A 24535-nucleotide genomic window follows, 5' to 3' on the forward strand; every position below is an offset into this window, starting at 1 on the left:
AACCGCCCATGGATTTAGCAAATGATTCTAACCCAACCCAAATATCCCAAATATCCCAAATATGCAGACCAATGCCTATAGAAGCAGTGATCTGCATTGTTAAATAAAATACAGTATTATATTACAGTATTATAAATTATTTACGTATATAAATGTAATCAGAATACAATACAATACCTATTTAGGTGTCTTGGCAACCCGGCGGGTTGCTCCGCCGGGCTCTGGGGCAGCCAAAAATATCCAAAACCCAATGGATTATTAGAAGGTCTAACCCAACCCAATTCTTGGCGGGTCGGAGTGGGTTGGGGCGGGTTTCGCGGGGTGGGTTTAACAAGTCTACTGCCAAGCCTCTATTAGCAGTCTACTGGGAGGAGAGCAGGGTAAGCTGGGTGATTTGTGGGTGATCAACTGGTGTTCAAAATATGGGTAAACCCAACCCCTTGAGAAACGTTCAAATCTCTCAGCAGCATAAGAGCCTCTGGTAGCTAGAGTTGGAGAGGATTTCTATCAGTTCACTTTGTCATGAAAGTTGAACATGTTGAACGGGGTAAATATTGTAATATAGTAAGGCATAAGTAACCATTTTATAAGAATAGGGGCTCCTTAGAGTTAATGGGTATTTGAAAAGGAGTAAAGACCTATCCAAAGTTAATTCAGCAAATGATGCATGATTTAGGGTCTCTAGTTAGTACTGAGTTCGGTAAATTTGGATTGCAGGAAAAATGGAAGTGAAAAGTATCTACCAAGTCAACATGGATATATATGAGGTGCCCCGGGACTTTCCAAGGAGACGTACGCAAGCACTCAGAATAACAAAGCGTTCATTTAATTGCGAAGCGAGAGGCTTACTAGCAAAGATTTACTTGTCGATCCACTGGCCCTACTGTGCTCCGGGCAGGCCGAAAGAGTCAGATATTAAGAGACCGTAGCACAATCAAGTGTATCGCTACCTACCTAGTATCCCTGTAAGATCATGTCATTAAGCTTCCCCTCAGCTGTATCTAAATCCACTTATAGAATCATGAGCGTCTCGGTGATTGGCAGTTTTGGCGGGCTCTCGGGACGATGAGCCTGCTCATCGCCATAGTTCAAGTGGGCCTTTAGTTTGTAATCTTCAGGGACCCCTGCGAACTTCTTGATGGCAGCCTCGATGGGTGGAATGGCGTTCATGTGCTGCAGATTGGCTCCGACTCCCTCAAGCTCCAAGGCAGTCCAGACAAGGATCTGGTGGATGCCTTGAGTATGCTCTCCCCATTCGCCAAACATATGCCCGGTTGCTTTGTGTGTCTCGGCAGCCTCTTTCGTCGTCTCACCGCGCTCCCAGAAGAGTACCTGCACATTTTAAATGGTCTGAGTGTCAAGTGACAAAGGGGTAACATACTGATCCATATGCAGCTTTATGGACTTCGTAAAGGGGGCCCAACTTCTGCCAGAGACCTGGATTGATTGACTTGAGGATCGGTTCAGCCTCCCTGAGGATAATGCTCCAGAGCTCCTTGTGCTTCTCCCCAAAAGCAAGCGAGATGCGGACCGGCTGAGTATTGTAAGACGAGGGAGCAAAGGAAAGAACTTTGGCGACAATCTCATGAACTCGCTCATCTGAAACCTTGGAGGCTCCTCCCAAGGCACGGATACTGCGACGGTAGGCGGCGGCTTCGAGCCACTGATCGGTGGTGATGGAGGGCATGCTGGGGGAATGAGAGTAGGTGAGTCTTGAGAAGCGTCTTGGGAGACTTAAATATCTTGTTGTACACCAGAAGAAGGTCGCAAGGGTGTTTAATGAGCTGTACATTGTGATTCAAATTGTTGTTGCTCCATTTATGCGATGCTGTGGCCTTTATACGCGTGAAGCAAGTGACTGTGTTTGGCCCCAACTTGTCTTTTCGCGCCCATAGAAAGTCCGCTGCAACATCGTTTCCCCGGGCTGAGTGGTGGTAAGTTAGTACGAGAGAGACGTTTCCCACTTCTTCAACAAGGATGCTCAGATTAATGTTGTTCCGCGGTCTGGCATGCATCCGCAGAGGACAGAGACACTTGGTAAATGGAGGAAGTACGGTCGTGTTTCGGAATCACCCCTTTAAAATGTATAACGTGACAGAGTCCTCTGACGTGCACTATATGTCGTGGTATAGAGCATATTGTGGTATCGTTCCATGAACCCCTAACAGTTTCAAATGTACATGCTCAAATTTTGTAGCGAGAAGCTATTCTCGACCGATCTTCCATAGGAACCTCCTCCAGTCATCATTACGGACGGAGTCTCTGTCTCTTTTGCAACTCGGTGAATCTGTTGGACCACTGTCGCGACATCTCTGCTCTTGATCGGCATACGATGATCGCCCATCCACTCCAACAGTGTGACCTGTAGCGGGTCGCAGTATTTCCGAAGCAGGTCTCGGTGATGCTCTAGGCCAGGGTCGTTTGCCCCATGGACATGCACTGTAGGCAGCCGCAACATGTGCTCGTCGGAGTCCATAGTGGGCGAGGAAGAAGAAGGGTGCGTGAACGGTGTAGCGGCGTCGACCAGACCGTGCGGCTGGGGGAGGTCAGGCATGAGCCACACCAGAGGCCCACGGCCGGCAAAGAGTATCGCGAACCGGAAGTTGGTGATTTCACACCTTTGCTGTCGGTAGAGAATGCTAGCTGCCACCTTTGCGCCCTGGCTGAAGCCCAATAAGCCAATCCAGTCGCCAATAGCCCCCTTGGCGTCATCGGCAGCCATGGCGTGTGCAAGACTGGCGTCAATCGCTGTGGCAACATCCCGGGATGTCAGGACTTTAGACATGTTGTGATCGCAGAGCCAGACCTTGAAAGGCCCGTAGTTTCTGTAGACCGACGTTACATCTGGCCCGGGTTCTCTACTCGTGAAAGGAGCCTGTGCATAGACGAGACGAAAAGAATGGCCAAGGCGCTTTTCGAGCACGCGGCACTGCATCTGGAAGATCATGGCGTTGGTGCCTCCGCCGTGGAGGCAGAGAATGCGTGGTAGGTGGATTGTTGCTGCGTTATTCATGTTGTTGAAATACAGTACTAGGAGTGGTTTTCTGCTGATGTTCAGGTCCACAGGGAGTCCTGTTTATACGTCTGATATCCTTTCCTCGGGAGGCAGTTACTCCATTACAGCCAGCTGGAGTTATGATAGTCCGCCTTACAGACCAACGCTGGCGAGTATCTACTCGAGTCATGCTGCTTGTCATGACTCAGGGTATCTGGACGATAGGACGATAGGACGAGACAATGCTTGCTAGGGGCGGCCCTTTATGATGTTCAACACCATACGATGTATTCGGGATCTGTCCAGTCGGCTACCCGGAGACATACATATCAGTGATTAATCCATTGTTATCTTCCGAGGGATGATTGATGTATTTATGTATGACCTTTTACATCCTTCTCTTGCATATATAGAGTGGGCACATGCTTTAGAATCTTGCCCTGTACTTTGAGGACTGATGATGGCTCGAAACCATTGTCATCTTATGATAAACAGCGCTCCATGTAGAATCACAAAGTACACTTTTGATGACGAAGAACCCCCATCGCCTTCCAAGATGAGACATACGACCGGACCACCTCAGCACTCACTGGCCCTTGCACGGCCATAGTTCCCGAGTGCTCGTTTGAATGCTGCGTGTCCAGCACGACCCCACCGCAAGCCATGCGTTCAAAATGACTCTCAAGAAACCCCAGCCCCATGGACGCCGGGTTCTGCGCTGGTGGCAGAGATGATTGACGAACTCGCTGGATCCACTCCCTGAAGGGAACGATGCCGTGGGATGGGATGTCAAGAGATGCCGCCAGAACCGTCACCATTTCCTTCCACGACTGACCAACAGGGTTGTCGACATGATAGACCGGATAGACCTCTCCTGAGTCTTCGCCGCTACCGATATTGAGCAGATCCACCATGACGCTGGCGGCTCTGTCCACCGGCAGCCAATGTAGCACGCCCTGCAGATCGGGAAACACTTTCAGTGCATGAGCACTCTTCACAACAAAAGCAAAGTGCTCGACAGGATTCCAGAAGCCACTTGCAGTTGATCCAGAGATCTGGCCAGGCCGGGCCACCATTGCCTGAAAAAGCTGCGGGTGGCGGCGCAGCGTGTCGGTCAACATGCGCTCGCACACCCACTTGGCCTCGTTGTAGCCGCTGGGTATCGCCGCGGCAAATGCCATGGGCTGCTCGAGGACGGGCGACTCGTTTGAAAACCCCGTTACGCCAATCGAAGAGATAAACTGGAATCGAATCCTGCGCGGCTCATCTCCAAGGGCCATGTCGCGCGCCAGATCCAACATGTTTCGCATTACTTGAAGCTGGGGCTCGAAAGCTTTGAGCGGCCGTGTAGCACTCATGGGCCACGCGTTGTGAATGATGTGCGTTCCGTGCTGGGCCAGCCAGTTGTACACCTGGTTCGAGAGACCGAGCTGGGCCTTTGAAGTGTCAGTCCCATATACCTGCAGTTTTTTGCGGGCAGCCGGCGACAGTGTTATGCCTCTGGAAGATAGAGCCTCTTCTTGTCGGCTGTCGGGGGGCGTGTCCTTGACCGGACGGTTGATGCAGACGACACTTGAGACATCAGGGCGCTCGGCGAGGGCTTGAACAAGGTGCGATCCCAGGCTGCCGGATGCACCTGTCACGATCACCACAGCTCCAGCACCAGATCCAGTGGTGATGGTGCGGCTGTTAGCGTCTTTAAGTGCCCGCGACTCCCAGCCGGCTGTGTAGGCTTCGACTAGATGCAAGGCCTCTGCATTACGGGCTGCTACATCGCCACGATCAACATTTTTTATCGCTGGAGTGAGTGGATAACTCACCGGATCGTGACTCTTGCTGGTAATGTCCGAGGCGTTTTCCGGAGTCGAGATACCAGAGTCGGCGTCTTCATCCTCCGAGTCTGAGAGCATAGCATCGCTCTCGGTGCTGGTCGAGTCACCGTCTTGACCTCCAGATCTCGCCAACGCATTCGACACGCAGGCAGCAAAGTCGCGAATGCTGGTGGCGACCATTGTCTCGGTGCTGTCGAGGGTGCAATGGAAAGTGTTCTCCATCTCGCGCGCCACTTCCATGGCCATTAGGGAATCAATACCCAAGTCGGCCATCTCGCTGTCGAGGTTCAGTTCGCTGGCCTCGATGCCGGAAACGTTGGCAACCACATTGCATACTTCCTTTGCGATATTGCGTGCGCCACTGACAGGTTCTGTCTTCGTGACGTTTGCCTTAGTTGCTTTGGGAGGTGCCAGCCTGGGAGCAGTAGCAGTGATGGACCCGTCACGAGGCTGGGGTTGGTCAGGCAACGGAAGAGACGCTGTTGCGGTGCTTCTCACAAAAGACTTGTCCGTCGTCAATCTTGCCAGGATCTTGCTCATTATGGCCTTGGGGACGCGGACATATTGCAGGCCCAGGATGACCTCCGCCAGAGCACCCGTCGAGGCATCGAAGACAAAGACATCGGTCACGTAAGCCTTTTCGCCTTGACGTGCGTGGCGAGCGAGGACATGCCAAACATTTGGACCATTCTCCCGGCCATTTGTCGCCGTCTGAGCTTTTGGCGAGCGCATCACCAGCTCGAGGCCGGTGGCAACGAACATGTCGCTGGCGGGAATGTCTGTCAGCAGGTTGACGTACATACCTGCAATTTGGCCGTAGCAGTCTGCCTTGGGGACGTCAAGCCAGGTATCACCGGAGTGTTGCTTATGCACAATGCCTGCACTCTCTCCTTTCTCCTGGCCCACGATGTATTTCACTCCGCGGTATACGGACCCGAAGTCGACGACTTCTTCAAAGGCCCGGTACACGTTGCGCCCTTGGAGGGCCTCCACACCCTCGTCCTGTGGACCCAATGCCAGAACGGCCTGGCACTGGGCATATGTGGCAATGCGCTCCCAGCGTCCAAATTCCTGGAGAGCAGCCGGGTCGGATGATGAGCACATGGTGATGCGGCCCTCGGCGTGCTTCTCGTTGGCGGAAGAAGCCCCCGTGCTGTGAATGGTCCATTGCCACTCTGTTTCGGCTGGATTGAGTGGCTCCAGGTCGAGAAAGTACTCCCGCGCCGAGTCGGCGCACATGGGCGAATGACTGAGCATGTCGCGGATGATCGGCGAGAAACCACTATGTCTCCATTCCGGATTAAGACTAAAAATGGTCTCGATGGCCATGTCAATCTCGAGCGTGGCTGGAGCAATGGGCGCCGTCTTCGCGATGACGTGGGTTGCAAAGAGACGCTGATACTTGTCTGAGGATGTGTTGATGCGGAACCGAGCCAGCTTGGTCTTCTTCTTGTGCCCCTGGAAGCCCAGGAAGGTCCACATGTCAAGAGACTTGGTGTTGACCTGCTCCTTCTGAGCCGTTGTTCCATCTTGGACTTGAGCAATCTTCATAGCTTGCTCGATTGGCGGCTTGAGCTCGAGCCAGTGCCGTGTCTTTTCGAACTGGTAAGGCGGCAGGAGGAGCTGCGCATACTCGTTCTTCTGGAGGCGGTGGTGGGCCCAGAAAAACACCCGTAGGCCCTGTTTCCAGAGATCGACCGTTGCATCGGTGAGCCTGTCGATGCCCTTGTTGGTGTTGGTGATGGAGATGGACTGGAAGTGGTGCGTCGGCTTAGGGTTGGCAAGGGCCCGCGATGCCATGACGGTGATGGTCGAGTTGGACCCAGCTTCAAGGAAGATGGCCTCGGGATGCTTCTCTGCGAGTCGCTGTATAGCGTGGTTGAAGTAGACCGGCTGGCGCATGTGCGAGCCGACAAAGGTCCAGTCCAACGTAGAGTCGCCGCCATGCTCAGTAGCTCGTTCTATAGGGATGATGGCGTCATGGAAGGTGGCTTCCTTCCCAACCTTCCCCAGGCGGTCGACGATGCTCTCTACTAAGGCTGAGTGGAAGGCATTGGTGACGTTGAGACGCTTGCTCTTGACCTCCTTTCCTGGCAGCGTAGAGGCAAATGCGTCAATGGCCTTGGTTGATCCAGCCACGGTGAAGCTGCGAGGGCCGTTGTAGCATGCGATGCCTGCGGTTCCGTCGGATTTTGCGTTGAATTCCTGAAGCAGATCTTGCACCACAGCTTCGTCGGCTTCGATGGCCATCATGGAACCAGAGTCAGCCCCCCAAGCGGTCTGCACTAGCCTGGCTCGACCGGCAATCAACTTGACCGTGTCCTCCAGATTGAGCACGCCTGCAACACAGAGGGCTGTGATCTCCCCGAAGCTGTGGCCCACCACAGAAACCACCTTGTCAGCGATTCCACAGTCCATCCAGGTCTTGGCCGAGGCATATTGCACGGCAAAGAGAGCAGTCTGTAACTTAATAGTATCCTGATATGGCTCGCTGGAGAAAATGTCGGGATAGATACTTTCCAGACTGTGAGATGTGATGGCGGCATTGCAGGTATCCAGATGGTACCTGAACACTGATGCCCCTTCATATACTGCGCGATCCAGTCCAATGAATGTCGAGACCTGGCCCCCAAAGCACAGAATGACGGGTCGCTCAGGCTTCACAGGCGCAATGCCGACACTAGGGGTTGTGTCCTTGGTAGCCTTGGCTGCCAGAGCCAGCTTCGCCTGGAGCTCGTTCAAGGAGCTGCAGCTGAAGATCATTCCTTGAGGCAGACTGGGATTCGATTGCCATTTCATGTTGAACGATACATCGGCGAGGCTCGTCGCTTGGTCTTGTGACTGGAGGTATGATGCCAGTGCGGTGCTGTACGCTGCAATGCTGCGGGCATCGAGGCCGGGGATCCAGAAGGGGAGTCGTTGTCCACCGGACAAAGGGCCTTTGACAGGTTTATGCGCCGAGTGAGCGACGATCGCGCTTGAATTGGATCCACAAGCACCGTAGTTATTGATCAGAGCCACCTTCCGGGCTCCGGGCCACGACCACAAGGCTGTGACTACCTCCATGTTGTCCGAGGGCTGTGCGTGGATACCGGGGTTCATGGTGTTGAAACTGGCTTGTGGAGGGATGAAGTTACCTCGCATCATCAGCAGCACCTTGATCAGGGAGACCAGGCCTGATGCGCCTTCAGTATGGCCAACATGTCCCTTTACTGACCCAATGGGCAGAACCGTATCACGTCGAGGACCAGCCACGGCATTCCGGATGCTTTGCCATTCAGCAGGATCTCCCACAGGGGTGCCAGTCCCGTGGCATTCGACCAACGAAATGTCGCGTGGGGCGACGCGTGCCTTGTGGATCACCTCGTTGAAGAGCTTCGATAGGGATGGTACATTGGGAACAAACAGCGGCGTGGTGTTGAGGTTTTGGTTGACGCCTGTAGAGCGAATGGTCCCCAGGACAGTATTGCCATTGGCCACGGCGGTTGAGAGCTTCTTCAGGAAGACGTAGGCAATTCCGTCGCCTCGACAATACCCATCTGCACCAGAGTCAAAGGGCTTACACTGGCCCGTCGGGCTGATGAAGCTGCCAGCGGCCAGGTTCTGCGTCCATTGCAGGCTTGTCAAGATATTGACACCACCACACAGCGCTGCTGGGACCTCCCCGGAAAGCAAGTCTTTGCAGGCATTATGGAGGGCTACGGTAGACGAAGAGCAAGCGGTATCAAAGGTCAGTGATGGCCCTGTCCATCCAAAGTAATGCGAGATCCGGCCAGGAATAAAGCTCCTGAGCTCCCCCGTCGTCGTGAAGGCGCTGGGTGGATGGCAGTGGACGTTGGAATCGTACTCGTAGGAGCAGAGCCCGACGTAGACCCCAACATGCTTCTTCCTTTCCTGCTCAGCAGCACTTGTCATAGCCAGCTCGTTGAAATATCCAGACTGTTCCAAAGCTTGATAGGCGGCCTCGAGCGAAAGCCGGCCCTGGGGGTCTATCGCCATCGACTCGCGCGGGCTCTTCTTGAAGAATTTGTGGTCGAAAGCATCTGGGTCGCGCACAAAGTTTCCATACCATTTCCGGTTGGGGTCCTTGTCGCGAAACATCATGTTGGGCGTTATAAGGTCGTCGGTGATGAGCTGGTGCTGCGACTGTCCGGTCTTGAGCATCTGCTGGAACTCTTCCAGGTCGTTGGCTCCTGCAACCTTGATCGACATGCCCACCACTGCAATTACATTTTCGTCTGCTTCTTGGCGCGGCGGCTCTGCGACTCTCACTGGTCCAGTATCGTGGACGGGCTCTTTCCCCTTGTCGTGTGGTTGGTGCTTGGGCACATCGACCTCCTTATAGTCAAGCATAGCTCCAAAGGCACGCACCACCGGGGAAGGCAGAGGTCGGTCGAGGCCAAATTCAACGCGTGAGAGTTCTTCCTTGTCCAGCGCCAGTTTCGAAGCGGTGCTGGTCCAATTCAACTGGTTCACCAGCATAGAGCGCAGGATCATTCCAACCAAATCCGTTTCTTGACCCGAGACTTGGTTGGTGGGCAGTGCGAGCCGGGCAGCATCAGGATACCGCAGCTCGGGCATCGTCTGGCACATTTCGATCACGGCTTCGGTGAGGCGTTCGCGCTCTGCCGTCGGGGAGTGAAGCTGCCCCTTGAAAGCGAGCTGGATGGCCGTGACGCCAGCTGCTCGAAGCTGCCGGACCAGCTTGGGTGCGAGGCGTTCTGATATTGTCACGGTAGCTCGGGAGTCGTCGAGGATAACAGATATATAGGCATCGGGAGACAGCTTCGAGATGATGCGCGTCAGATCATCGCCCTGTTTGCGGGTTCTCCAGGCTGTGGCCAACGAGACCGACCTGCCTTTGCCCATCGCTTTGGTCCATTCCTCGGTGGCACCTACAAGGACTGCCATCAGGGCCGCGATGCGCAAGGCCACAGCGCCGTACTTTTCGAATTCCTGTCGAGTGTGGGAGCTGGCAATGGCGACGGCGGCGATCATGCCAGCACAGAACCCAACTGCCTCGACCTTGTCCTCCTTGATTAGCTCTGCCTGTAGGTCGTCGACGGCTCTGTCAGCGAATCGACTCTCAAGGTAGCGCCAATACTGATCCAGCTGAATGACAACCATCAGAACCCCGAGCCATAGATCTGGGAGCTCCGCGTCTGGAGCGAGGGAGTCAACCGAGTCAGAACCGATTCGAAACCACGATTCAAGGTCGGCCAGCAAGCGAGCGCCCTGCATTGTGCTGGCCACTTCAGGGATCTTCTCCGTCACGGCCTCCCAGTACCGTGGCATACCGGCCAGGGTATCGAGTATCCATCCTCCATTTGGGCCGTTGGCGACCTTCCGGACTTCTTTTTTCAGCGAGTTCTTGGTCTGTGGGCCGATGTGTCCTCCAAAGATGAAGCTTGTTGCTTGACGAGTGTTTGATAAAGGCTTCATATTGCTTAATGTTGAGATTGTAGGACCCGTTATACTAGATTTAAGGAAGGAAATAAAATAATGGTATGTAATTAGTTGCAGAGAAAGGTCCAGTTCATTTCTTGTTTTAAATATTGTGCAGATACTTAGGGCGCTATCCACGCAATATCTTTCGCGCAGAAGGAAGCTGACACTCGATCCGGGACAAAATATCAGCGAAAACCACCCCCCAACAGGCTTAACTTCAGCCTAAACACATAGATACTGAATGCTGAACATGCTAGGCCGGGGGTGAACGTTTACGGCAGACGATATGGTGACAAGCCTGTCAAGCACGTGGAAACGGCACTGATCTACCTTGATGGGGTGGCACTCCCTGCCCTGCTGCATATCCGCCATGAATTTTGAATTGATCCCAGGGTGCATGCTGGACTCCGCGTGGGAGGCATAGAATTACATCTCAAGAGGAGAATCCAAAGTCCGGACTCAGCTCCCCGGGTCACACCACATACATGGACAAGGATATATATAGATCTATCTAATATGCAATTCCCATTGCCTTTCTCCCCTGCATCCGCATCATCAATTGAACTCGTCATTACCGACATGGGAAGCATTGCACCCCCCTTTCAAGTGGCCGTGGTCGGCGGCGGCATCATCGGCGTCATGACAGCAATCGGCCTGCGTCGCCGGGGCATCAACGCAATCATCTACGAGCGAGCCCCGACCTGGCACGAGGTCAGTGCCGGATTTGCATTCACCGGCGCAGCACGAGAGTGGATGGAGATGATCGACCCAGCTCTCGTCGAGCTCCTGGGCAGCATGAGCGGCAAATCTGACGCCAGCACGAGCAACGCCTACTGGAACGGCTTCCACCCTCGGACAAATGAAGAAGCTGAAGATGAGTCCAAGTCACTGCTCTTCCGGACGCCCACCAACAACCTCAGCTTCTGGGGCTGCGTACGATCGGAGTTCCTCAAGGGGATGGCGGCCATGCTGTCTGAAGAAGCGACGATCTTTGGGAAGCAGCTCGCGGGCTACGACGACGTCAACGACAAAGTTATTCTCCACTTCGACGACGGCAGCACCGCTGAGGCCGATGTTCTACTCGGCTGTGATGGCATTCATTCAGCCACCAGGAAAATCATGCTAGCGGGTGAGAGCCGCGCAGGCTTCAGTCACACCGTCACATACCGCACCATGGTCCCCATCGATGTGGGTATCAAAGCCCTCGGCCAGAAGGTTGCGAAGAATGCCTGCAACCATCTGGGGCCAAATGCAGACCTGCTCTGCTATCCAGTCGCGTCCATGACTGTGCTCAACATCGCCGCCTTCGCTTACGAGGACTCGGAGTTTCCTAACCCCGAAAGGATGACCGTTGAAGTGGACCGCAGCGAGATTGCAAAGGTATTCCAGGGTTTCAGCCCGCAGATTGCTGACATCTGGAAGCTTTATCCCGAGAAGGTTGTCAAGTGGGGGATCTTTGATCTGGAAGATCAACCCCCCTCGACATATGCCCGCGGTCGAGCCTGTCTCGTCGGCGACGCTGCACACGCCAGTACCCCGTATATGGGAGTGGGAGCCTGCACTGGCGTTGAGGACGCCCTTGTCATCTGTACACTCCTGGAGTCGGTGCAGCAGAAGGCCCTTGCCGGTGAAGAGTTGAAGGAGGCCTTGGTAGAGGCGCTCCAGACGTACACTGGAGCAAGGTTGGAGCGAGGCCGGTGGATCCACCACCACTCGCGTCAGATGGGCCAGATGTACCACTGGAGGTACGGACCGACAGGTCGTGATCCGCAGCGGATGAAGCAAAAGCTCGAGGAGAACTGGGGTAACGTGGTGACCTATGATGTGCTGGCGCCTCTCCAGCCGGAACTGCGTGAGTTGGCGAGGAGTCACCGAAAATCACTATAAATACGTAGCTACTCTGATAAGTTGTTGTTGAATTGATTCTGTGTCTTTTAATCTTGTGCCCGTGAACTTTATTTTCTCTTTCCACCGCTCTATCACAGTACCTCGTTGTGAAGAACTTTTACGAAGCCGTTAACTCGCCCGAAATCAGATCCTCCTTGGTATGGACACAGCATCTACGCTCCGATCTCTCTGCCGCCTGTACGCCCTGCACACTCTCGAGCGCGAAGCCTCCGAGTTCTTCTCCTCCGCTGCCGTGATGGTGCAATCTGCTTGTAGATGCTCCTACGACCCAAGCGGACATTGCGAGGACTCTTAATCATCAAAGCACAACCCTCTGACTAGAAAATATTGAAACACCGCAGAGTGCAAGTTAATTTTTTGACATTGTCGAATATCATAACGAGTATTTCATCCTATCTATTCACTGCTCGGGGGCTTCATGATGGAACGATCACCAGTAGACCAAATGTGAGTGGACTTCATCGTCTTCAGCTTCCAAAGGTCGTCTATCTTGATAGCATCGCAGGCGTAGAATGCGCCGGTGGTGAACTTGGTCGAGTCTGGCTCGTAGCCCTTGCCCACGATGCAGTGCACTGCCTGAGCGTTGAACGTGACCCGGGCAGTGGTTTCGGTGTCGACGCTGACACGGACGTTGGAGATATAGTGGACGGTGTCAACGCGCTCGGCAACATTAATCCACACCTTGTTCTTCAGCTCTTCGTAGCCGTCGCACGCTTTGAAGGCGATGTCGGTGTAGATGTCGGGCGTCGCGCTGGACTCGAGAAGCTCCTCGCTGGCATGGTCGATGGAGGCGAAAGCCCGGTAGCAGGCGTCAGTGATGGCCTCGCGGTCGCTGAGAGGGGGGCCAGCCAGTTTGGCAGGGAGGGGGGTTCCGTTTCGAACCATGTTGTTTGTAGAGATGATCGTCTATAGAGACGATTGTCTGTAGGGGCGATTGACGTCGAGGATGAAGGCAAGTTGGTGGGCTGATGTCAATGCTACAAGACACATCCGCCCTTTAATATATAAACGGAGTAAACAACAGCATTAACAAGATCTTCTTTCCGTGGCTTAGCCGACGTGAGATGTCGCTTGAAGTTTGTCGCGTGCCGGACAAAAAATGTAGCGTTGATAGCCTGTAACTATTTTGAGCCCCGACACAGCCCCCAAGCAGGTCCTTAGGGCTAGGGATTAGGGATTAGGGATTGGCCGCACCATTCTCACTGTAAGACTGTAGCTGGTGATTGCGGATGAGCTTCGGTGAATCAATTGTTTCGTATGGGCTGGTACAGGCGTATATAGATATCCATATACACATCTCCATCTTAAAAGGATACTTTCAGAATACTTTGCCGTACTTTTGCTGCTCACTGCTACCCTACATACTCTACTTGTAAACTAATAGCACTCAAGCCTCGACGAACATCCACTCTACTTCTACCTCGAAATGGACACCGACAACGAGTGGGCCAGTGAGCCGATTGCCATCATCGGCATGAGCTGCAAGTTTTCCGGCGGTGCCAGCAATCCAGACAAGCTCTGGGACCTTATGGCATCAGGCAAGACCGGCTGGAGTGAGATTCCAGAGGATCGGTTTAGCCTCAAAGGAGTCTATCACGCAAACCACGAAAGAACCAGCACGGTAATGCCCCTCTCTGCATGACCAACCTAGACATTTTTACTGACAAGCCCAGACACATGTCAGAGGGGGCCACTTTCTGGACGAAGATATAGCAGCCTTTGACGCAGCCTTCTTCAACTACTCGGCGGAGATGGCCCAGGTGGTCGACCCTCAGTTCCGGCTGCAGCTCGAATCCGCTTATGAAGCGCTTGAAAACGGTCTGCTCTCCATGCTTTCGAGTTATATTGACATCAGCTAACTAATCGACAGCCGGCCTGCCCCTGTCCCGGGTAATGGGTTCTCAGACGTCCGTCTTCGCTGGCGTCTTCGCCCACGATTACCAGGAGGGAATCATCCGAGACGAAGATAGACTGCCACGATTCAACGTAGTCGGCACATGGAGCCCCATGTCATCCAACCGCATCTCACATTTTTTCGACTTCCGGGGCGCCAGCATGACTCTAGAAACCGGCTGTTCCACGACATTAGTGGCTCTCCACCAAGCGGTCCAGACCTTGCGCAACCGTGAGGCCGACATGTCCATGGTGACTGGCGCCAACGTGATGCTGAATCCGGACACCTTCAAGGCCATCGGGTCGCTGGGGATGCTGTCGCCTGACGGGAGGTCATACTCGTTTGATTCCCGTGCCAATGGGTATGGCCGTGGAGAGGGCGTGGCTACCATCATCATCAAGCGACTGTCGGATGCGCTGGCTGCCAATGACCCCATTCGTGCAGTGATCCGTGAGACAGCAGTGAACCAGGATGGCAAGACGGACACCATTACAACGCCATCCGGTGCAGCACAGGTAGATCTCATGCGGGAATGCTACAGCCGTGCTGGCCTTGACCCTCGCGGCACCCAATATTTCGAGGCCCATGGCACAGGGACGCCCACTGGTGACCCAATTGAAGCGCAAGCTATGGCCACTATCTTCAGCGAAGGCCGGGGCGACAAAGATTACTATCTGCGTATTGGCTCCGTAAAAACCAACGTGGGCCATACCGAGGCCGTTTCGGGTCTTGCTGCCATGATCAAAGGTGTCTTGTGCCTTGAGAAGGGGCTGATTCCGCCTACTGTCAACTATGAAATGCCCAACCCCACGCTCAAGCTGGACGAGTGGCGACTCAAGGTGGTGAGGACGATAGAGCAATGGCCTGACAGTTTGATAGATGGCCCTCGCCGCATGTCGATCAACAACTTTGGCTACGGCGGTACCAATGCTCATGTCATTTTGGAGAACGCCGACCCCTGGACCTTGACTTCAGGTCTGAATTTTGAGCTCGTCAATGACAAAGACTTGAAAGGCAATGGGGATACCTCGGACGATGTCTCGGACGCCAAAGTGCTCATCCTCAGTGCACGCGACGAACGAGGCTGCCAGCAAATGGTTTCCGACCTCAAGGACTATCTGGAAAAGCACAAGTCGCTTGACCACAAGGCCTCTAACCAGCTGCTGCAGAATCTAAGCTACACCTTGGGCGAGCGTCGGACCCTCTTCCAGTGGGTTGCAGCGCACCAGGTTCGTCTTGATAACGGGACTCTCGACTCTGTTATCGAAGCCCTTGAATCGCCTTGTTTCAAGCCAACCCGTCGTGCTTCTGAGAGCCCACGCATTGGCATGGTCTTCACCGGCCAGGGCGCGCAGTGGCATGCCATGGGCCGTGAGCTACTGACCTTGTACCCAGTCTTCCGCCGGTCCATTATAGAGGCTGAGACGTACCTGAACGCCCTCGGGGCTGACTGGTCACTGCTCGAGGAGCTACAGCGTGACAAGAAGACAACAAAGGTCCACGACACAAAAATCAGCATTCCCATTTGTGTAGCGCTGCAGATTGCTCTAGTCCGTCTGCTTGAATCTTGGGGCATCACGGCGTCAGGAGTCGCCAGCCACTCATCAGGTGAGATTTCAGCGGCTTTTGCTGTGGGCGCCCTCAGCCATCGTCAGGCCATAGCTACAGCGTACTTCCGCGCCATCATTGTAGCAGACGGAACACAGCGCGCACCTGGACCTGCCAAAGGTGCTATGGCGGCAGTCGGGTTGGGTGTTGACGCGGTACAGCCTTATCTCGACAGGCTGACCAAGGGCAAAGCTGTAGTTGCATGCGTCAACAGCCCTCAAAGTGTCACTATCTCTGGCGATGAAGACGCCGTTGACGAGATTACAGACTTGTGCAAGCAGGACGACGTGTTTGCTCGTCACCTCAAGGTCCAACAGGCATACCACTCACACCATATGGACCCTTTTGCTGATACCTACCGGGAGCGTCTTCGAATCGAGATGGCCCGGAGTGTAGTTAAAGGTGACAAGCAGAAGCTCAAGGCGGTTTTCTCATCTGCAGTCACTGGCGGGCGCATCACCGACATCAACGAGATTGCCAGCCCTGATCACTGGGTCGGTAGTCTGATACAGCCGGTAGAATTCGTTGACGCCTTGACTGAACTGGTTCTCGGGGATTCTGATGACCCGACGGGCAGAAGCGTTGATGTCCTTCTCGAGGTCGGCCCTCATACAGCCCTGGGAGGCCCGATCCGCGAGATCCTGTCACTGCCCGAGTTTGAAAACATTGAGCTTCCATACTGGGGATGTCTCGTACGTGACGAGCACGCAGGCGACAGTATGCACTCCGCCGCGATCAATCTGTTCCGTGAAGGACAATCCCTTGCCCTGGACCAGATTAACTTCCCTGTGCCTGCATATGACGACGAGGGCCCCCAGGTCTTGACTGACCTTCCATCGTATCCCTGGAACCACACGATGCGCCATTGGCAAGAGTCCAGAGTCAACCGTGCCATTCGCGAGCGCAGCCAGCCTCCTCACGAATTACTCGGCATGCCCGTCGCCGGCAATGACCCCAGCGCGTCCGTATGGCGCAGGGTATTGCGTGTCACCGAAACCCCGTGGCTGCGTGATCATATGGTCCAAGGCAGTATTGTGTACCCAGGCGCAGGTTATATTTGCCTTGCAATCGAGGCTGCTAAGCAATTGACTGATCAAGACAAGTCAATCTCAGGACTCCGCCTGCGTGACATCAACTTCTTGTTCGCCCTTGTTATTCCAGACAACGCGGATGGCGTGGAGATCCGAACCACACTCCAGTCTGTCCCTGGGCGTGAAATCGGAGCTCAAGGCTGGTGGCGCTTTGAGGTCTCGTCGGTCACATTGGAGAACCGGTGGACACTGCACGCTACGGGCATGGTTAGTATAGAAGAGTCAGCTGTCCTGGAGACTGAACGTCGTCGTCCATTGTCCACTTACACCCGCCAGCCAAGCCCCCAGGACTTGTTTGCCAATCTCAGAGCACACAGCGTCTATCACGGTCCTCTCTTCCAAAACACCAACCGAATCATCCAGGATGGCCGAGAACCGCGATCCATATGCGACATCACGATCCGCCACGAAGCTTCGTCTGATACAGACCCGGAGGTGGCAGCACAGAACAGCCTGTTGCACCCAATCACGCTCGATGCTGTCTTTGTGGCCTTTTATTCCGCCCTCCCCAGCGTTGGAGCGCTACAGGAAGAGCCCAAGCTCCCGCGGTCTGTCGGATCGATGTGGATATCCAGCAACATCAGCCACCAGATCGGCCACACGCTGCAGTGCGACACATCCCTACTTAATGATGGCCCCCAACGCGGGAGGGCCGACATTACAGTATTCGACAGCAAGACGGATGACGCAGTGCTCAAGATGCAGGGCGTCGAGCTGGCGTCTTTGGGAAGGGGCAGCTCAGCCAGCACATCGATGGAGGTGTGCAGCAAGGTTGTCTGGGGACCTGACCTTTCGCTTCGAAACCCGCTGGCTTTCGAACAGATTAAGAAGCATCTGGCGTCTGCAAACTCTGATCAGGAGGCAGATGTGATTAGGGACCTACAGCGCTTGTGCATTGCTTATGCCTCTGATGCCCTACGAGAGCTGACGCCGGGGGATGTGGCCGGACTTCAAGAACAGCCACATTTGGCCAAATACTACGCATTGCTACGTGGATTGGTCAATAGAGTTACCGAGGAGCCTGGAAAGCCTCAGAAGTCCATAGAGAGCGTTGATGAGAAGGTGGTCTGCCGTCTCGGAACCCTCCTCCCATCTATCCTTCGTGGTGAGCGCAGCGTGGAAGAAGTCAGAAGCTTAATGGATGAATACAACGCCAACTCAATGCGTCAGTCATCCCTCAGACAGGTCTCTGCTCTGCTACAAACGATTGCACACAAGAGCCCAGGTGCTCGCGTCCTCCAGATCGGGAGTGGTACTGGCGCCCACGCCACACGTCGCATACTGGAGACCCTTGACACGAACTTGGTGGCTAGCTGGCACATCGCTGAGCCATCGTCAGAATTGTTGGAGAATGCGCGTGTTCAGCTTGACGACTGGGCCGATTTGCTCCAGTTTGACCAACTCGATATTGAGCAGAGTCCATCCAAGCAGAAGTTTATCCCAGAGAGCTACGACGTTATTGTATCCTTGCATGCTCTACATGCTATCAAAAGCCCGACCAGTGCGCTGGGAAATGTACGCACTCTGCTGAAGCCAGGGGGCACGCTGCTCTTGGTGGAGACGACTAAGAATCAGGTTGATGTGGATTTCGTCTTTGCTTTACGTCCAGGCTGGTTGCAGGACAAGAATCCAGTCTCGTCCTGGGACGCCGTGCTTCAAGATGCGGGCTTCAGTGGTGTCGACCTTGAGATGTATGACTCGGAGAGCGATATCCATACCAACAGGGTCATCATGTCCACTGTGCCTGCCGAGAACCAGAAGGCCGACCTGAGCAAGGTTAAAGACAGCTTTGCAGTCGTTTCCAGCATCAAGACACCTCCATCACCCGCCATTGTCGATCCGTTGTGCCGGCGCGTTCAGGCCTTGACCGGTACCGCTACGGCGCACCTCGTGTTGGAAAAGAGCAACGGCGACACATACAAGGACAAGATCTGTGTGTTTATCGGCGAGCTTGACCGGCCCATTCTGGCAGACCTCGACGCAGTGCAGATGGAAGGCCTCCGCGCAATGGTCACGCAGTGCAGTGGCCTGCTGTGGGTCACAACTGGTGGGACTGTTGAAAGTGAGGCCCCCGAACGGGCTGTGCACCAAGGCTTCTTGCGTGTGTTGCGCAACGAATACATCAGCCGCTACTTCATCTCCCTGGACCTTGACCCTGCCCATGCAGATGCAGGTGCAGCCAGATGGTCCTCAGGTGCAGACCTCGCCGTGTCGGCCATTGTGCAGGTGCTCGAGGAGGGATTCGGCCATGGCAGCACTCGAACCGGTCCAGCCGAGTTCGAGTACGCCGAGCGAAACGGTGTCTTGCATATTCCCCGCTACTATAAGGACGAGCAATACAACAACATGGTCATTTGCCCGCTTGGGCCGAGCTGGAGTGACCGGGACGAGCGCAGCATTCCCTTAGTGCGCCTCTGCCAGGACCGACAACTCCGGTTGCAAGTCGGCATCCCAGGACACCTGGACACGCTCGCTTTTGTTGACAATGAGGAAGACCATGGGGGCCTATTGCCAGAATTTGTGGAAATCACCCCTCAAGCTCATGGGGCTTGCTCCCGCGATGTCATGGCCGCTATGGGCCAGCTCAAGGATCAATCCATGGGCTTCGAATGTGCCGGTATCATTGCGCGACTTGGTTCTGAGGCTCACGCCAAGGGCTACAGAATCGGTGACCGTGTCATGGCCCTTTCAACCGGCGCATCTTTCGCCAGCAATGTCCGCGTCCCATGGCATGGGGTCATCCAGATGCCAAAGGATATGGACTTTGTCAGCGCTGCATCGCTTCCCCTGGCTTTTACAGTTGCTTACTTTGGTCTCGTCAGGAGCGCAAGCCTGACGGCTGGGCAGTCAGTCCTCATCCATGCTGCAGCTGGGGCCATCGGACAGGCCGCAATCATGCTGGCCAAGCACCTGGGCGTCACAGATATCTACGTTACAGTCGGCTCCCCTGAGAAGCGAGACCTTCTCGAGCGTGAATACGGCGTCTCTTCTGAGCGTATCTTCAGCAGCCGCGACGCATCTTTTGCCCCGGCTGTTTTGGCTGCTACCAAGGGACGCGGCGTGGACCTCGTGCTCAGCTCACTTTCTGGTCCGCTACTTCAGGAAAGTCTCAGCACAGTTGCACCTCTCGGTTATTTGGTGCATATCGGCAAGGCAGACACTGAGAGAAACAGCCTGATGGCACTCGAGTCTTTCTCTCACGGCATTTCTTTCGTATCAATGGACATCCCAACCCTCTTGCAGCGCCGAGGACCAGATGTGCACCGTACGCTTGGTGAGATCGCCAGCCTGGTCGAACAGCAGGTGGTGAAGCCGGTTTACCCTGTTACCGTTTACCCCATGCAGGATGTCCAGGCGGCTTTCCGCTTCGTTCAGACAGGCGACCAGATGGGTAAAGTTGTTCTTTCAGCTGGATCGGACGAACAGGTTTACGTGATCCCCCGACCAAAGGGCTTAACAGCTCGAACTCGACTACGACCCGATGCATCGTACCTCATCGTGGGAGGTGTTGGGGGAATCGGGCGTTCAGTCGCGCACTGGCTGGTGGCTCACGGTGCACAGAACCTGATCCTGCTTTCTCGTACTGCTGGCAATCTCGATCTCGACCGAAATAAGAACAGTGACGGGGCACTCTTCATCAACGAACTGCGTCATATGGGCTGTCGAGTCAAGCCCGTCAGCTGCGACGTCTCGCTCGCCAGCTCACTAACCGTGGCTCTCAGGGCCTGTGAAGCCGACGGCTTTCCTCCGGTGCGTGGCGTCATCCAGGGCGCCATGTTACTGCGCGACGCCATCTTCGAGCAGATGACTCTCGACGACTGGCGCAGTGGCCTGAGTCCCAAGCTGTACGGCACCTGGAACCTGCACACCGAGTTTTCGCGGCCGGACTCTCTCGACTTCTTCGTCATGCTGTCGTCTGTCTCGGGCGTCGCAGGTATTGCATCGCAAAGCAACTACGCCGCCGGTGGCTCCTACGAAGACGCCATGGCTCGCTGGCGCCAATCTCAGGGCCTGCCCGGTGTGGCTATTGACCTAGGTCCCATTTCTGACATTGGCTACGTTTCAACAGATGCCAGAGTCGCCGAGCGCCTGCGCAGGGATGGTGAATTCGCCATGCTTGATGAAGGCATTGTTCTCCGTGCCCTTAACGCTGCGATTTTACATCCACTGGGCCGGTCCCAAATAATCATCGGTCTCACCTCCTCCCCGGGCTCTCACTGGGACCCCAACGGTCGCTCCCAGCTTGGCCGTGATGCGCGCTATGCAACGCTGCGACCGCACACTAAGGCCTCAGCGCGACAGGACAGTGAAAACACCAGTGCCTCGCTTGCCACGCAGCTCTCAGAGGCCGACGAACCGCAAGAGGGAGCAAGGCTCATCGGAGCGGCTATTGCGGAGAAGCTTGCGGACATTTTTATGACACCCATAGCGGAGATCGATCTCAGCAAGCCGCCGGCCCACTATGGGGTTGACTCGCTGATTGCGGTGGAGCTGAGGAATATGCTTGCATTGCAGGCGGCAGCGGATATTTCCATCTTCAATATCCTACAGACGGCCAGTTTGGATGCGTTGGCTGGGTTGGTGGCGGAGAAGAGCAGACATTTCCAGGCTTAGTCGAGGACCCTAGCGTCTGAATCAAATTGTGATTGACGATTGACGATTGTGCTTTGTTGGTATTCTTGTATATATTTATATTTACATAGACCGTTAGACCTCTTGCACCAATAGGCCTCCTTTTCCAACAGCTACACTCCGGGCTGATTGATTGTCCGATCCTGACTGGGCAGGGATTCTCCCCATGTCGTTAATTTTCAGGAAAAGAAAGTGTAAAGGGGTTCAAACTAGCTCCATTCCTCTTCACGCTGACGTGGGGGTCCGAAGAGTCTCTTGTATAACCTGATTCAGCGCTGCCCGAGTACTGGAGCACGAGGTTATTCTGGGCTCTATGTTTTAATACAGAAAGTACGGCTCCTAGCCCTGGTTCTCGGCTTCTGAGGACCTGATACTCGAAAGATTTAGATCAGAGACTAATGCACGCCTGCTGATGTGCTGCCACGCGGGCAGTGTGATACCGCGGGCAGTGTGATACTGCTGTCAGCCACCAACGACAACAAGGGCCTATGAATCACCCCTAATTGATGGACAATAAACTTCAAACGTCTCTGATTGTCTTCTATATCCGAACACTGAACAAGGATCAAGTAGCTACTATCACCAAAACTCTACGACTTCAAAACACCGTCCAAGCTGTCTTGCGATCATGCCTTCGTGAATGCTATATATATGTATATATCGAGATATTAAGTAAACCCACGCCACGTGTCGCCCTGGGGCTTTAAGAGCTGAAGGAAGTTTTGTGCAAGCTTGTTGAGGCCCGTCGAGGCTTGCAACGTTGTTAAGATGCTGGGCATAAGCTTGATATAGGCGTCGTTTAGCTCGGGGTGGGATTGTGAGAATCGGGCGCCCAGAAGAAGCAGGATGGGGGCCAAAGGATGCATCTGCTAGTCTTAACAATCAGCTTACACTTTTATCTCACTTGATTGGCGTACCTGGAAGTGTTGGCCAAGTACGGCCACCAGCAGAGAGATATCGGTCACGGCATCTAGGGCCTGTTGTTGGTGTCCTGCATGGAGGGCTTGAACAAGCTGCGTTCCTTCCGCGCTGGTCCCTAATGGCTTGGTTTCAATCAGGTCGTAGAGCATAAGCACATCGATCTGTGCCGCCAGGGCAACAAAGGCGATGATGGGGTCCGGGTACTCCAGTGATGCGTGAATCCGCAGCATCTTAATCCGCTGCGCCAGCAATGCATTAAGAGTTCGATGTCGACTGCAGAACTCTTCGCACGGTCTGGTCGGGGCGTTCTGCTTATGCTTGAGGACCCGTCCGCACATGGTGGCCCCAATGACACACTCCGCAAAGGGCGAGAAGTTATTGTGTGGCCACTCGACGCCGGCATCTGGGACCACATCGGCGAGGAAACTCATGTCCATCGGGCGATTGCTTATAAAGTTTGCCTCAGGAGCTGGCAGGCGTGTTCGTATCTAGATCGAGTAAATATCTATTCTTTTTTTTTTCTAAACAAAGGACTCAAGACTGACCAGCCGCTCGTCAAAGAACATGTGTAGCCCATCCACCATACTCGTGAAGCGGTCAATTAGATATGCAAACCAGAAGGTCCGTCTTTTCGTTTCGATATCAATCCAGTCGTTCTGGCCCGGAGTGAATTCCCTTTGATACTGATCTAGCTGCATGGTTTGAGGTGTTCGAGGCATGTCGAGCTCGTATAGTCTCATCATCTGAATCAAGCGAAAAGCTCTGCCGGCAGACATCATCCCTCGGTCGAAGTCCTGGCAGGTTAGCTCGTAGATCGAAAGCAAGGCCCACGCCTGGGCTTGTTCAAAAGAGAATTGGTGGCAGGGCTCCTCTCCATCGAGTTCGTGCAGAAGCTGCCTCGTTTTCGCGTATAACTTGCAACCTTGAACATGGAACTGGCTGGAGAGTGATGAGGCCAACGTCCACATAGCGTACTGCAGGCATGCCCTCTGTTTGCTCAAGTTTGGTTGTTTAGACCATGATCGGTAGCGGTGAGTATGGATAATTGGCGCAAACGCATACGCCCGGTCGAAAAACAGCTGATCTCTACGCTATATTAGCACTGTTGTCAAACAGGGGTAAGACGTACAGGTCATTGTGCATTATGGGAGAGATCAAGGGACCGGATTCCATCGGAATCTGGACCAACTCTGGCACACAGTCCACTGGCGGCAATTGAAGGAGCGAGCTCTTGTACGAACTGTCGAAACATCCCCAGGGTTCCATCGTGGGGAATGGGAATTCTACCGGTGCCGCCGGCCACTGCAAGATATCTGTTGTTTCGGGCGTTGTGGTATGGTTTTCATTGTTGTCTGTGCTGCTGTCGTTGTCCACGGTCTGGCAGATGGGTGCTGGAGACGTCCCCTGGTTTTCCAGCTGGCTCTCGAGCTCCTCTATCCTTTTCTGCAGCGTCTTGAGATACCCCTTCCTGGGCCCTCGAGGCGGGCAGCTGTCTCGCACTATGCATTCCACGCCGGATGTAGCACATGCTGTGCATTGAGGTCGTATCCTATCGCAGCGGATTCGTCGTCGTCGACATTCTTCGCACTGCAGCCAGATTGTCAGTATCAAACGCGCTGAATAAACTCGCTGAATGGGCGATGAGGCCTACTGCGATTCCAAGCTGTTGTCGCTGTAGGCCCGACATGGCTGCTTGAATCGGTCTGTAAAGTATGCAATCGGTCTTCCTCTTCTACGGACAGGGAGAATCTGGATTATATTGACCCAGGGTTAGATCTAAGGCATTGAAGTATGGGTCAAGCTGCAATATGTGGACATAAGTACAGTCCAAATGGACCCTTTTATCCTCTGAAGGACAAGATGGGACCATCGCTGGCTCTTTTGCCCATCACCATGTCTTTGAACTACTTCAGCTAACTGGTAATTTTTGTTAGTACGGTGGAGAGGTGCAGGGGTATGATTCTGGTATCTCAGTAACAAACATTGAAGGAATGTATAAATAGTTAGGCCATTCTTTCCATTGGTCTGGCTTACGGTGCGGGCATACCTACCGTGTGGTGCCCCGTTTTGACAGGGGTTTCACATGTGCCAGCGCCCTTGTGGTAAGGTGACCCGTATGCTCTTGCCAGATAATGAGGAGATGGTACAGTATTCCCATGGTAAATGCGAGTCTCGCGGAGCTCAGTACTCGCTGGTGATAGTTTAG

The 24535-nt window shown here is 54.2% G+C and overlaps 7 protein-coding genes across 7 annotated transcripts; 2 read left to right on the top strand and 5 right to left on the bottom strand.

Annotated features, from left to right (window-relative positions):
- Positions 1 to 809: 809 nt before the first annotated feature.
- On the bottom strand, positions 810 to 1791 carry BDW70DRAFT_127296 (nitroreductase family protein). Its single transcript, XM_073735252.1, has 3 exons — positions 1382 to 1791; positions 955 to 1332; positions 810 to 883 (listed from the first exon to the last, which is right to left on the bottom strand). Exons 1-2 carry the CDS (start codon positions 1685 to 1687, stop codon positions 1012 to 1014), a joined length of 627 nt encoding a protein of 208 aa, XP_073600065.1. The 5' UTR covers positions 1688 to 1791; the 3' UTR covers positions 810 to 883; positions 955 to 1011.
- A 379-nt stretch (positions 1792 to 2170) lies between these two features.
- Positions 2171 to 3013, bottom strand: BDW70DRAFT_168645 (serine hydrolase FSH; the record flags this gene model as incomplete). The annotated part of the gene is made up of 1 exon (XM_073742512.1): positions 2171 to 3013. The coding sequence occupies one exon, from the start codon at positions 3011 to 3013 to the stop codon at positions 2171 to 2173; it is 843 nt and encodes a 280-aa protein (XP_073600066.1).
- Positions 3014 to 3504: 491 nt separating this feature from the next.
- Positions 3505 to 10269, bottom strand: BDW70DRAFT_168646 (uncharacterized protein; the record flags this gene model as incomplete). The annotated part of the gene is made up of 1 exon (XM_073742513.1): positions 3505 to 10269. One exon carries the CDS (start codon positions 10267 to 10269, stop codon positions 3505 to 3507), a length of 6765 nt encoding a protein of 2254 aa, XP_073600067.1.
- Positions 10270 to 10828: 559 nt separating this feature from the next.
- BDW70DRAFT_127298 (FAD-dependent oxidoreductase) lies at positions 10829 to 12239 on the top strand. The gene has a single exon (XM_073735253.1). The coding sequence runs from the start codon at positions 10855 to 10857 to the stop codon at positions 12160 to 12162; it is 1308 nt and encodes a 435-aa protein (XP_073600068.1). The 5' UTR covers positions 10829 to 10854; the 3' UTR covers positions 12163 to 12239.
- Positions 12240 to 12579: 340 nt separating this feature from the next.
- On the bottom strand, positions 12580 to 13068 carry BDW70DRAFT_155748 (nuclear transport factor 2 family protein; the record flags this gene model as incomplete). The annotated part of the gene is made up of 1 exon (XM_073740086.1): positions 12580 to 13068. One exon carries the CDS (start codon positions 13066 to 13068, stop codon positions 12580 to 12582), a length of 489 nt encoding a protein of 162 aa, XP_073600069.1.
- Positions 13069 to 13609: 541 nt separating this feature from the next.
- Positions 13610 to 21390, top strand: BDW70DRAFT_155749 (uncharacterized protein; the record flags this gene model as incomplete). The annotated part of the gene is made up of 3 exons (XM_073740087.1): positions 13610 to 13804; positions 13857 to 14001; positions 14054 to 21390. The coding sequence occupies 3 exons, from the start codon at positions 13610 to 13612 to the stop codon at positions 21388 to 21390; spliced, it is 7677 nt and encodes a 2558-aa protein (XP_073600070.1).
- Positions 21391 to 22050: 660 nt separating this feature from the next.
- BDW70DRAFT_127302 (uncharacterized protein) lies at positions 22051 to 24115 on the bottom strand. The gene is made up of 5 exons (XM_073735254.1): positions 23981 to 24115; positions 23459 to 23916; positions 22875 to 23415; positions 22326 to 22817; positions 22051 to 22274 (listed from the first exon to the last, which is right to left on the bottom strand). The coding sequence occupies exons 1-5, from the start codon at positions 24014 to 24016 to the stop codon at positions 22077 to 22079; spliced, it is 1725 nt and encodes a 574-aa protein (XP_073600071.1). The 5' UTR covers positions 24017 to 24115; the 3' UTR covers positions 22051 to 22076.
- Positions 24116 to 24535: the final 420 nt, after the last annotated feature.

Source organism: Aspergillus foveolatus (genome assembly GCF_047715535.1).
Source record: "Aspergillus foveolatus strain CBS 279.81 unplaced genomic scaffold BDW70scaffold_3, whole genome shotgun sequence".
Lineage (NCBI taxonomy): Eukaryota > Fungi > Ascomycota > Eurotiomycetes > Eurotiales > Aspergillaceae > Aspergillus > Aspergillus foveolatus.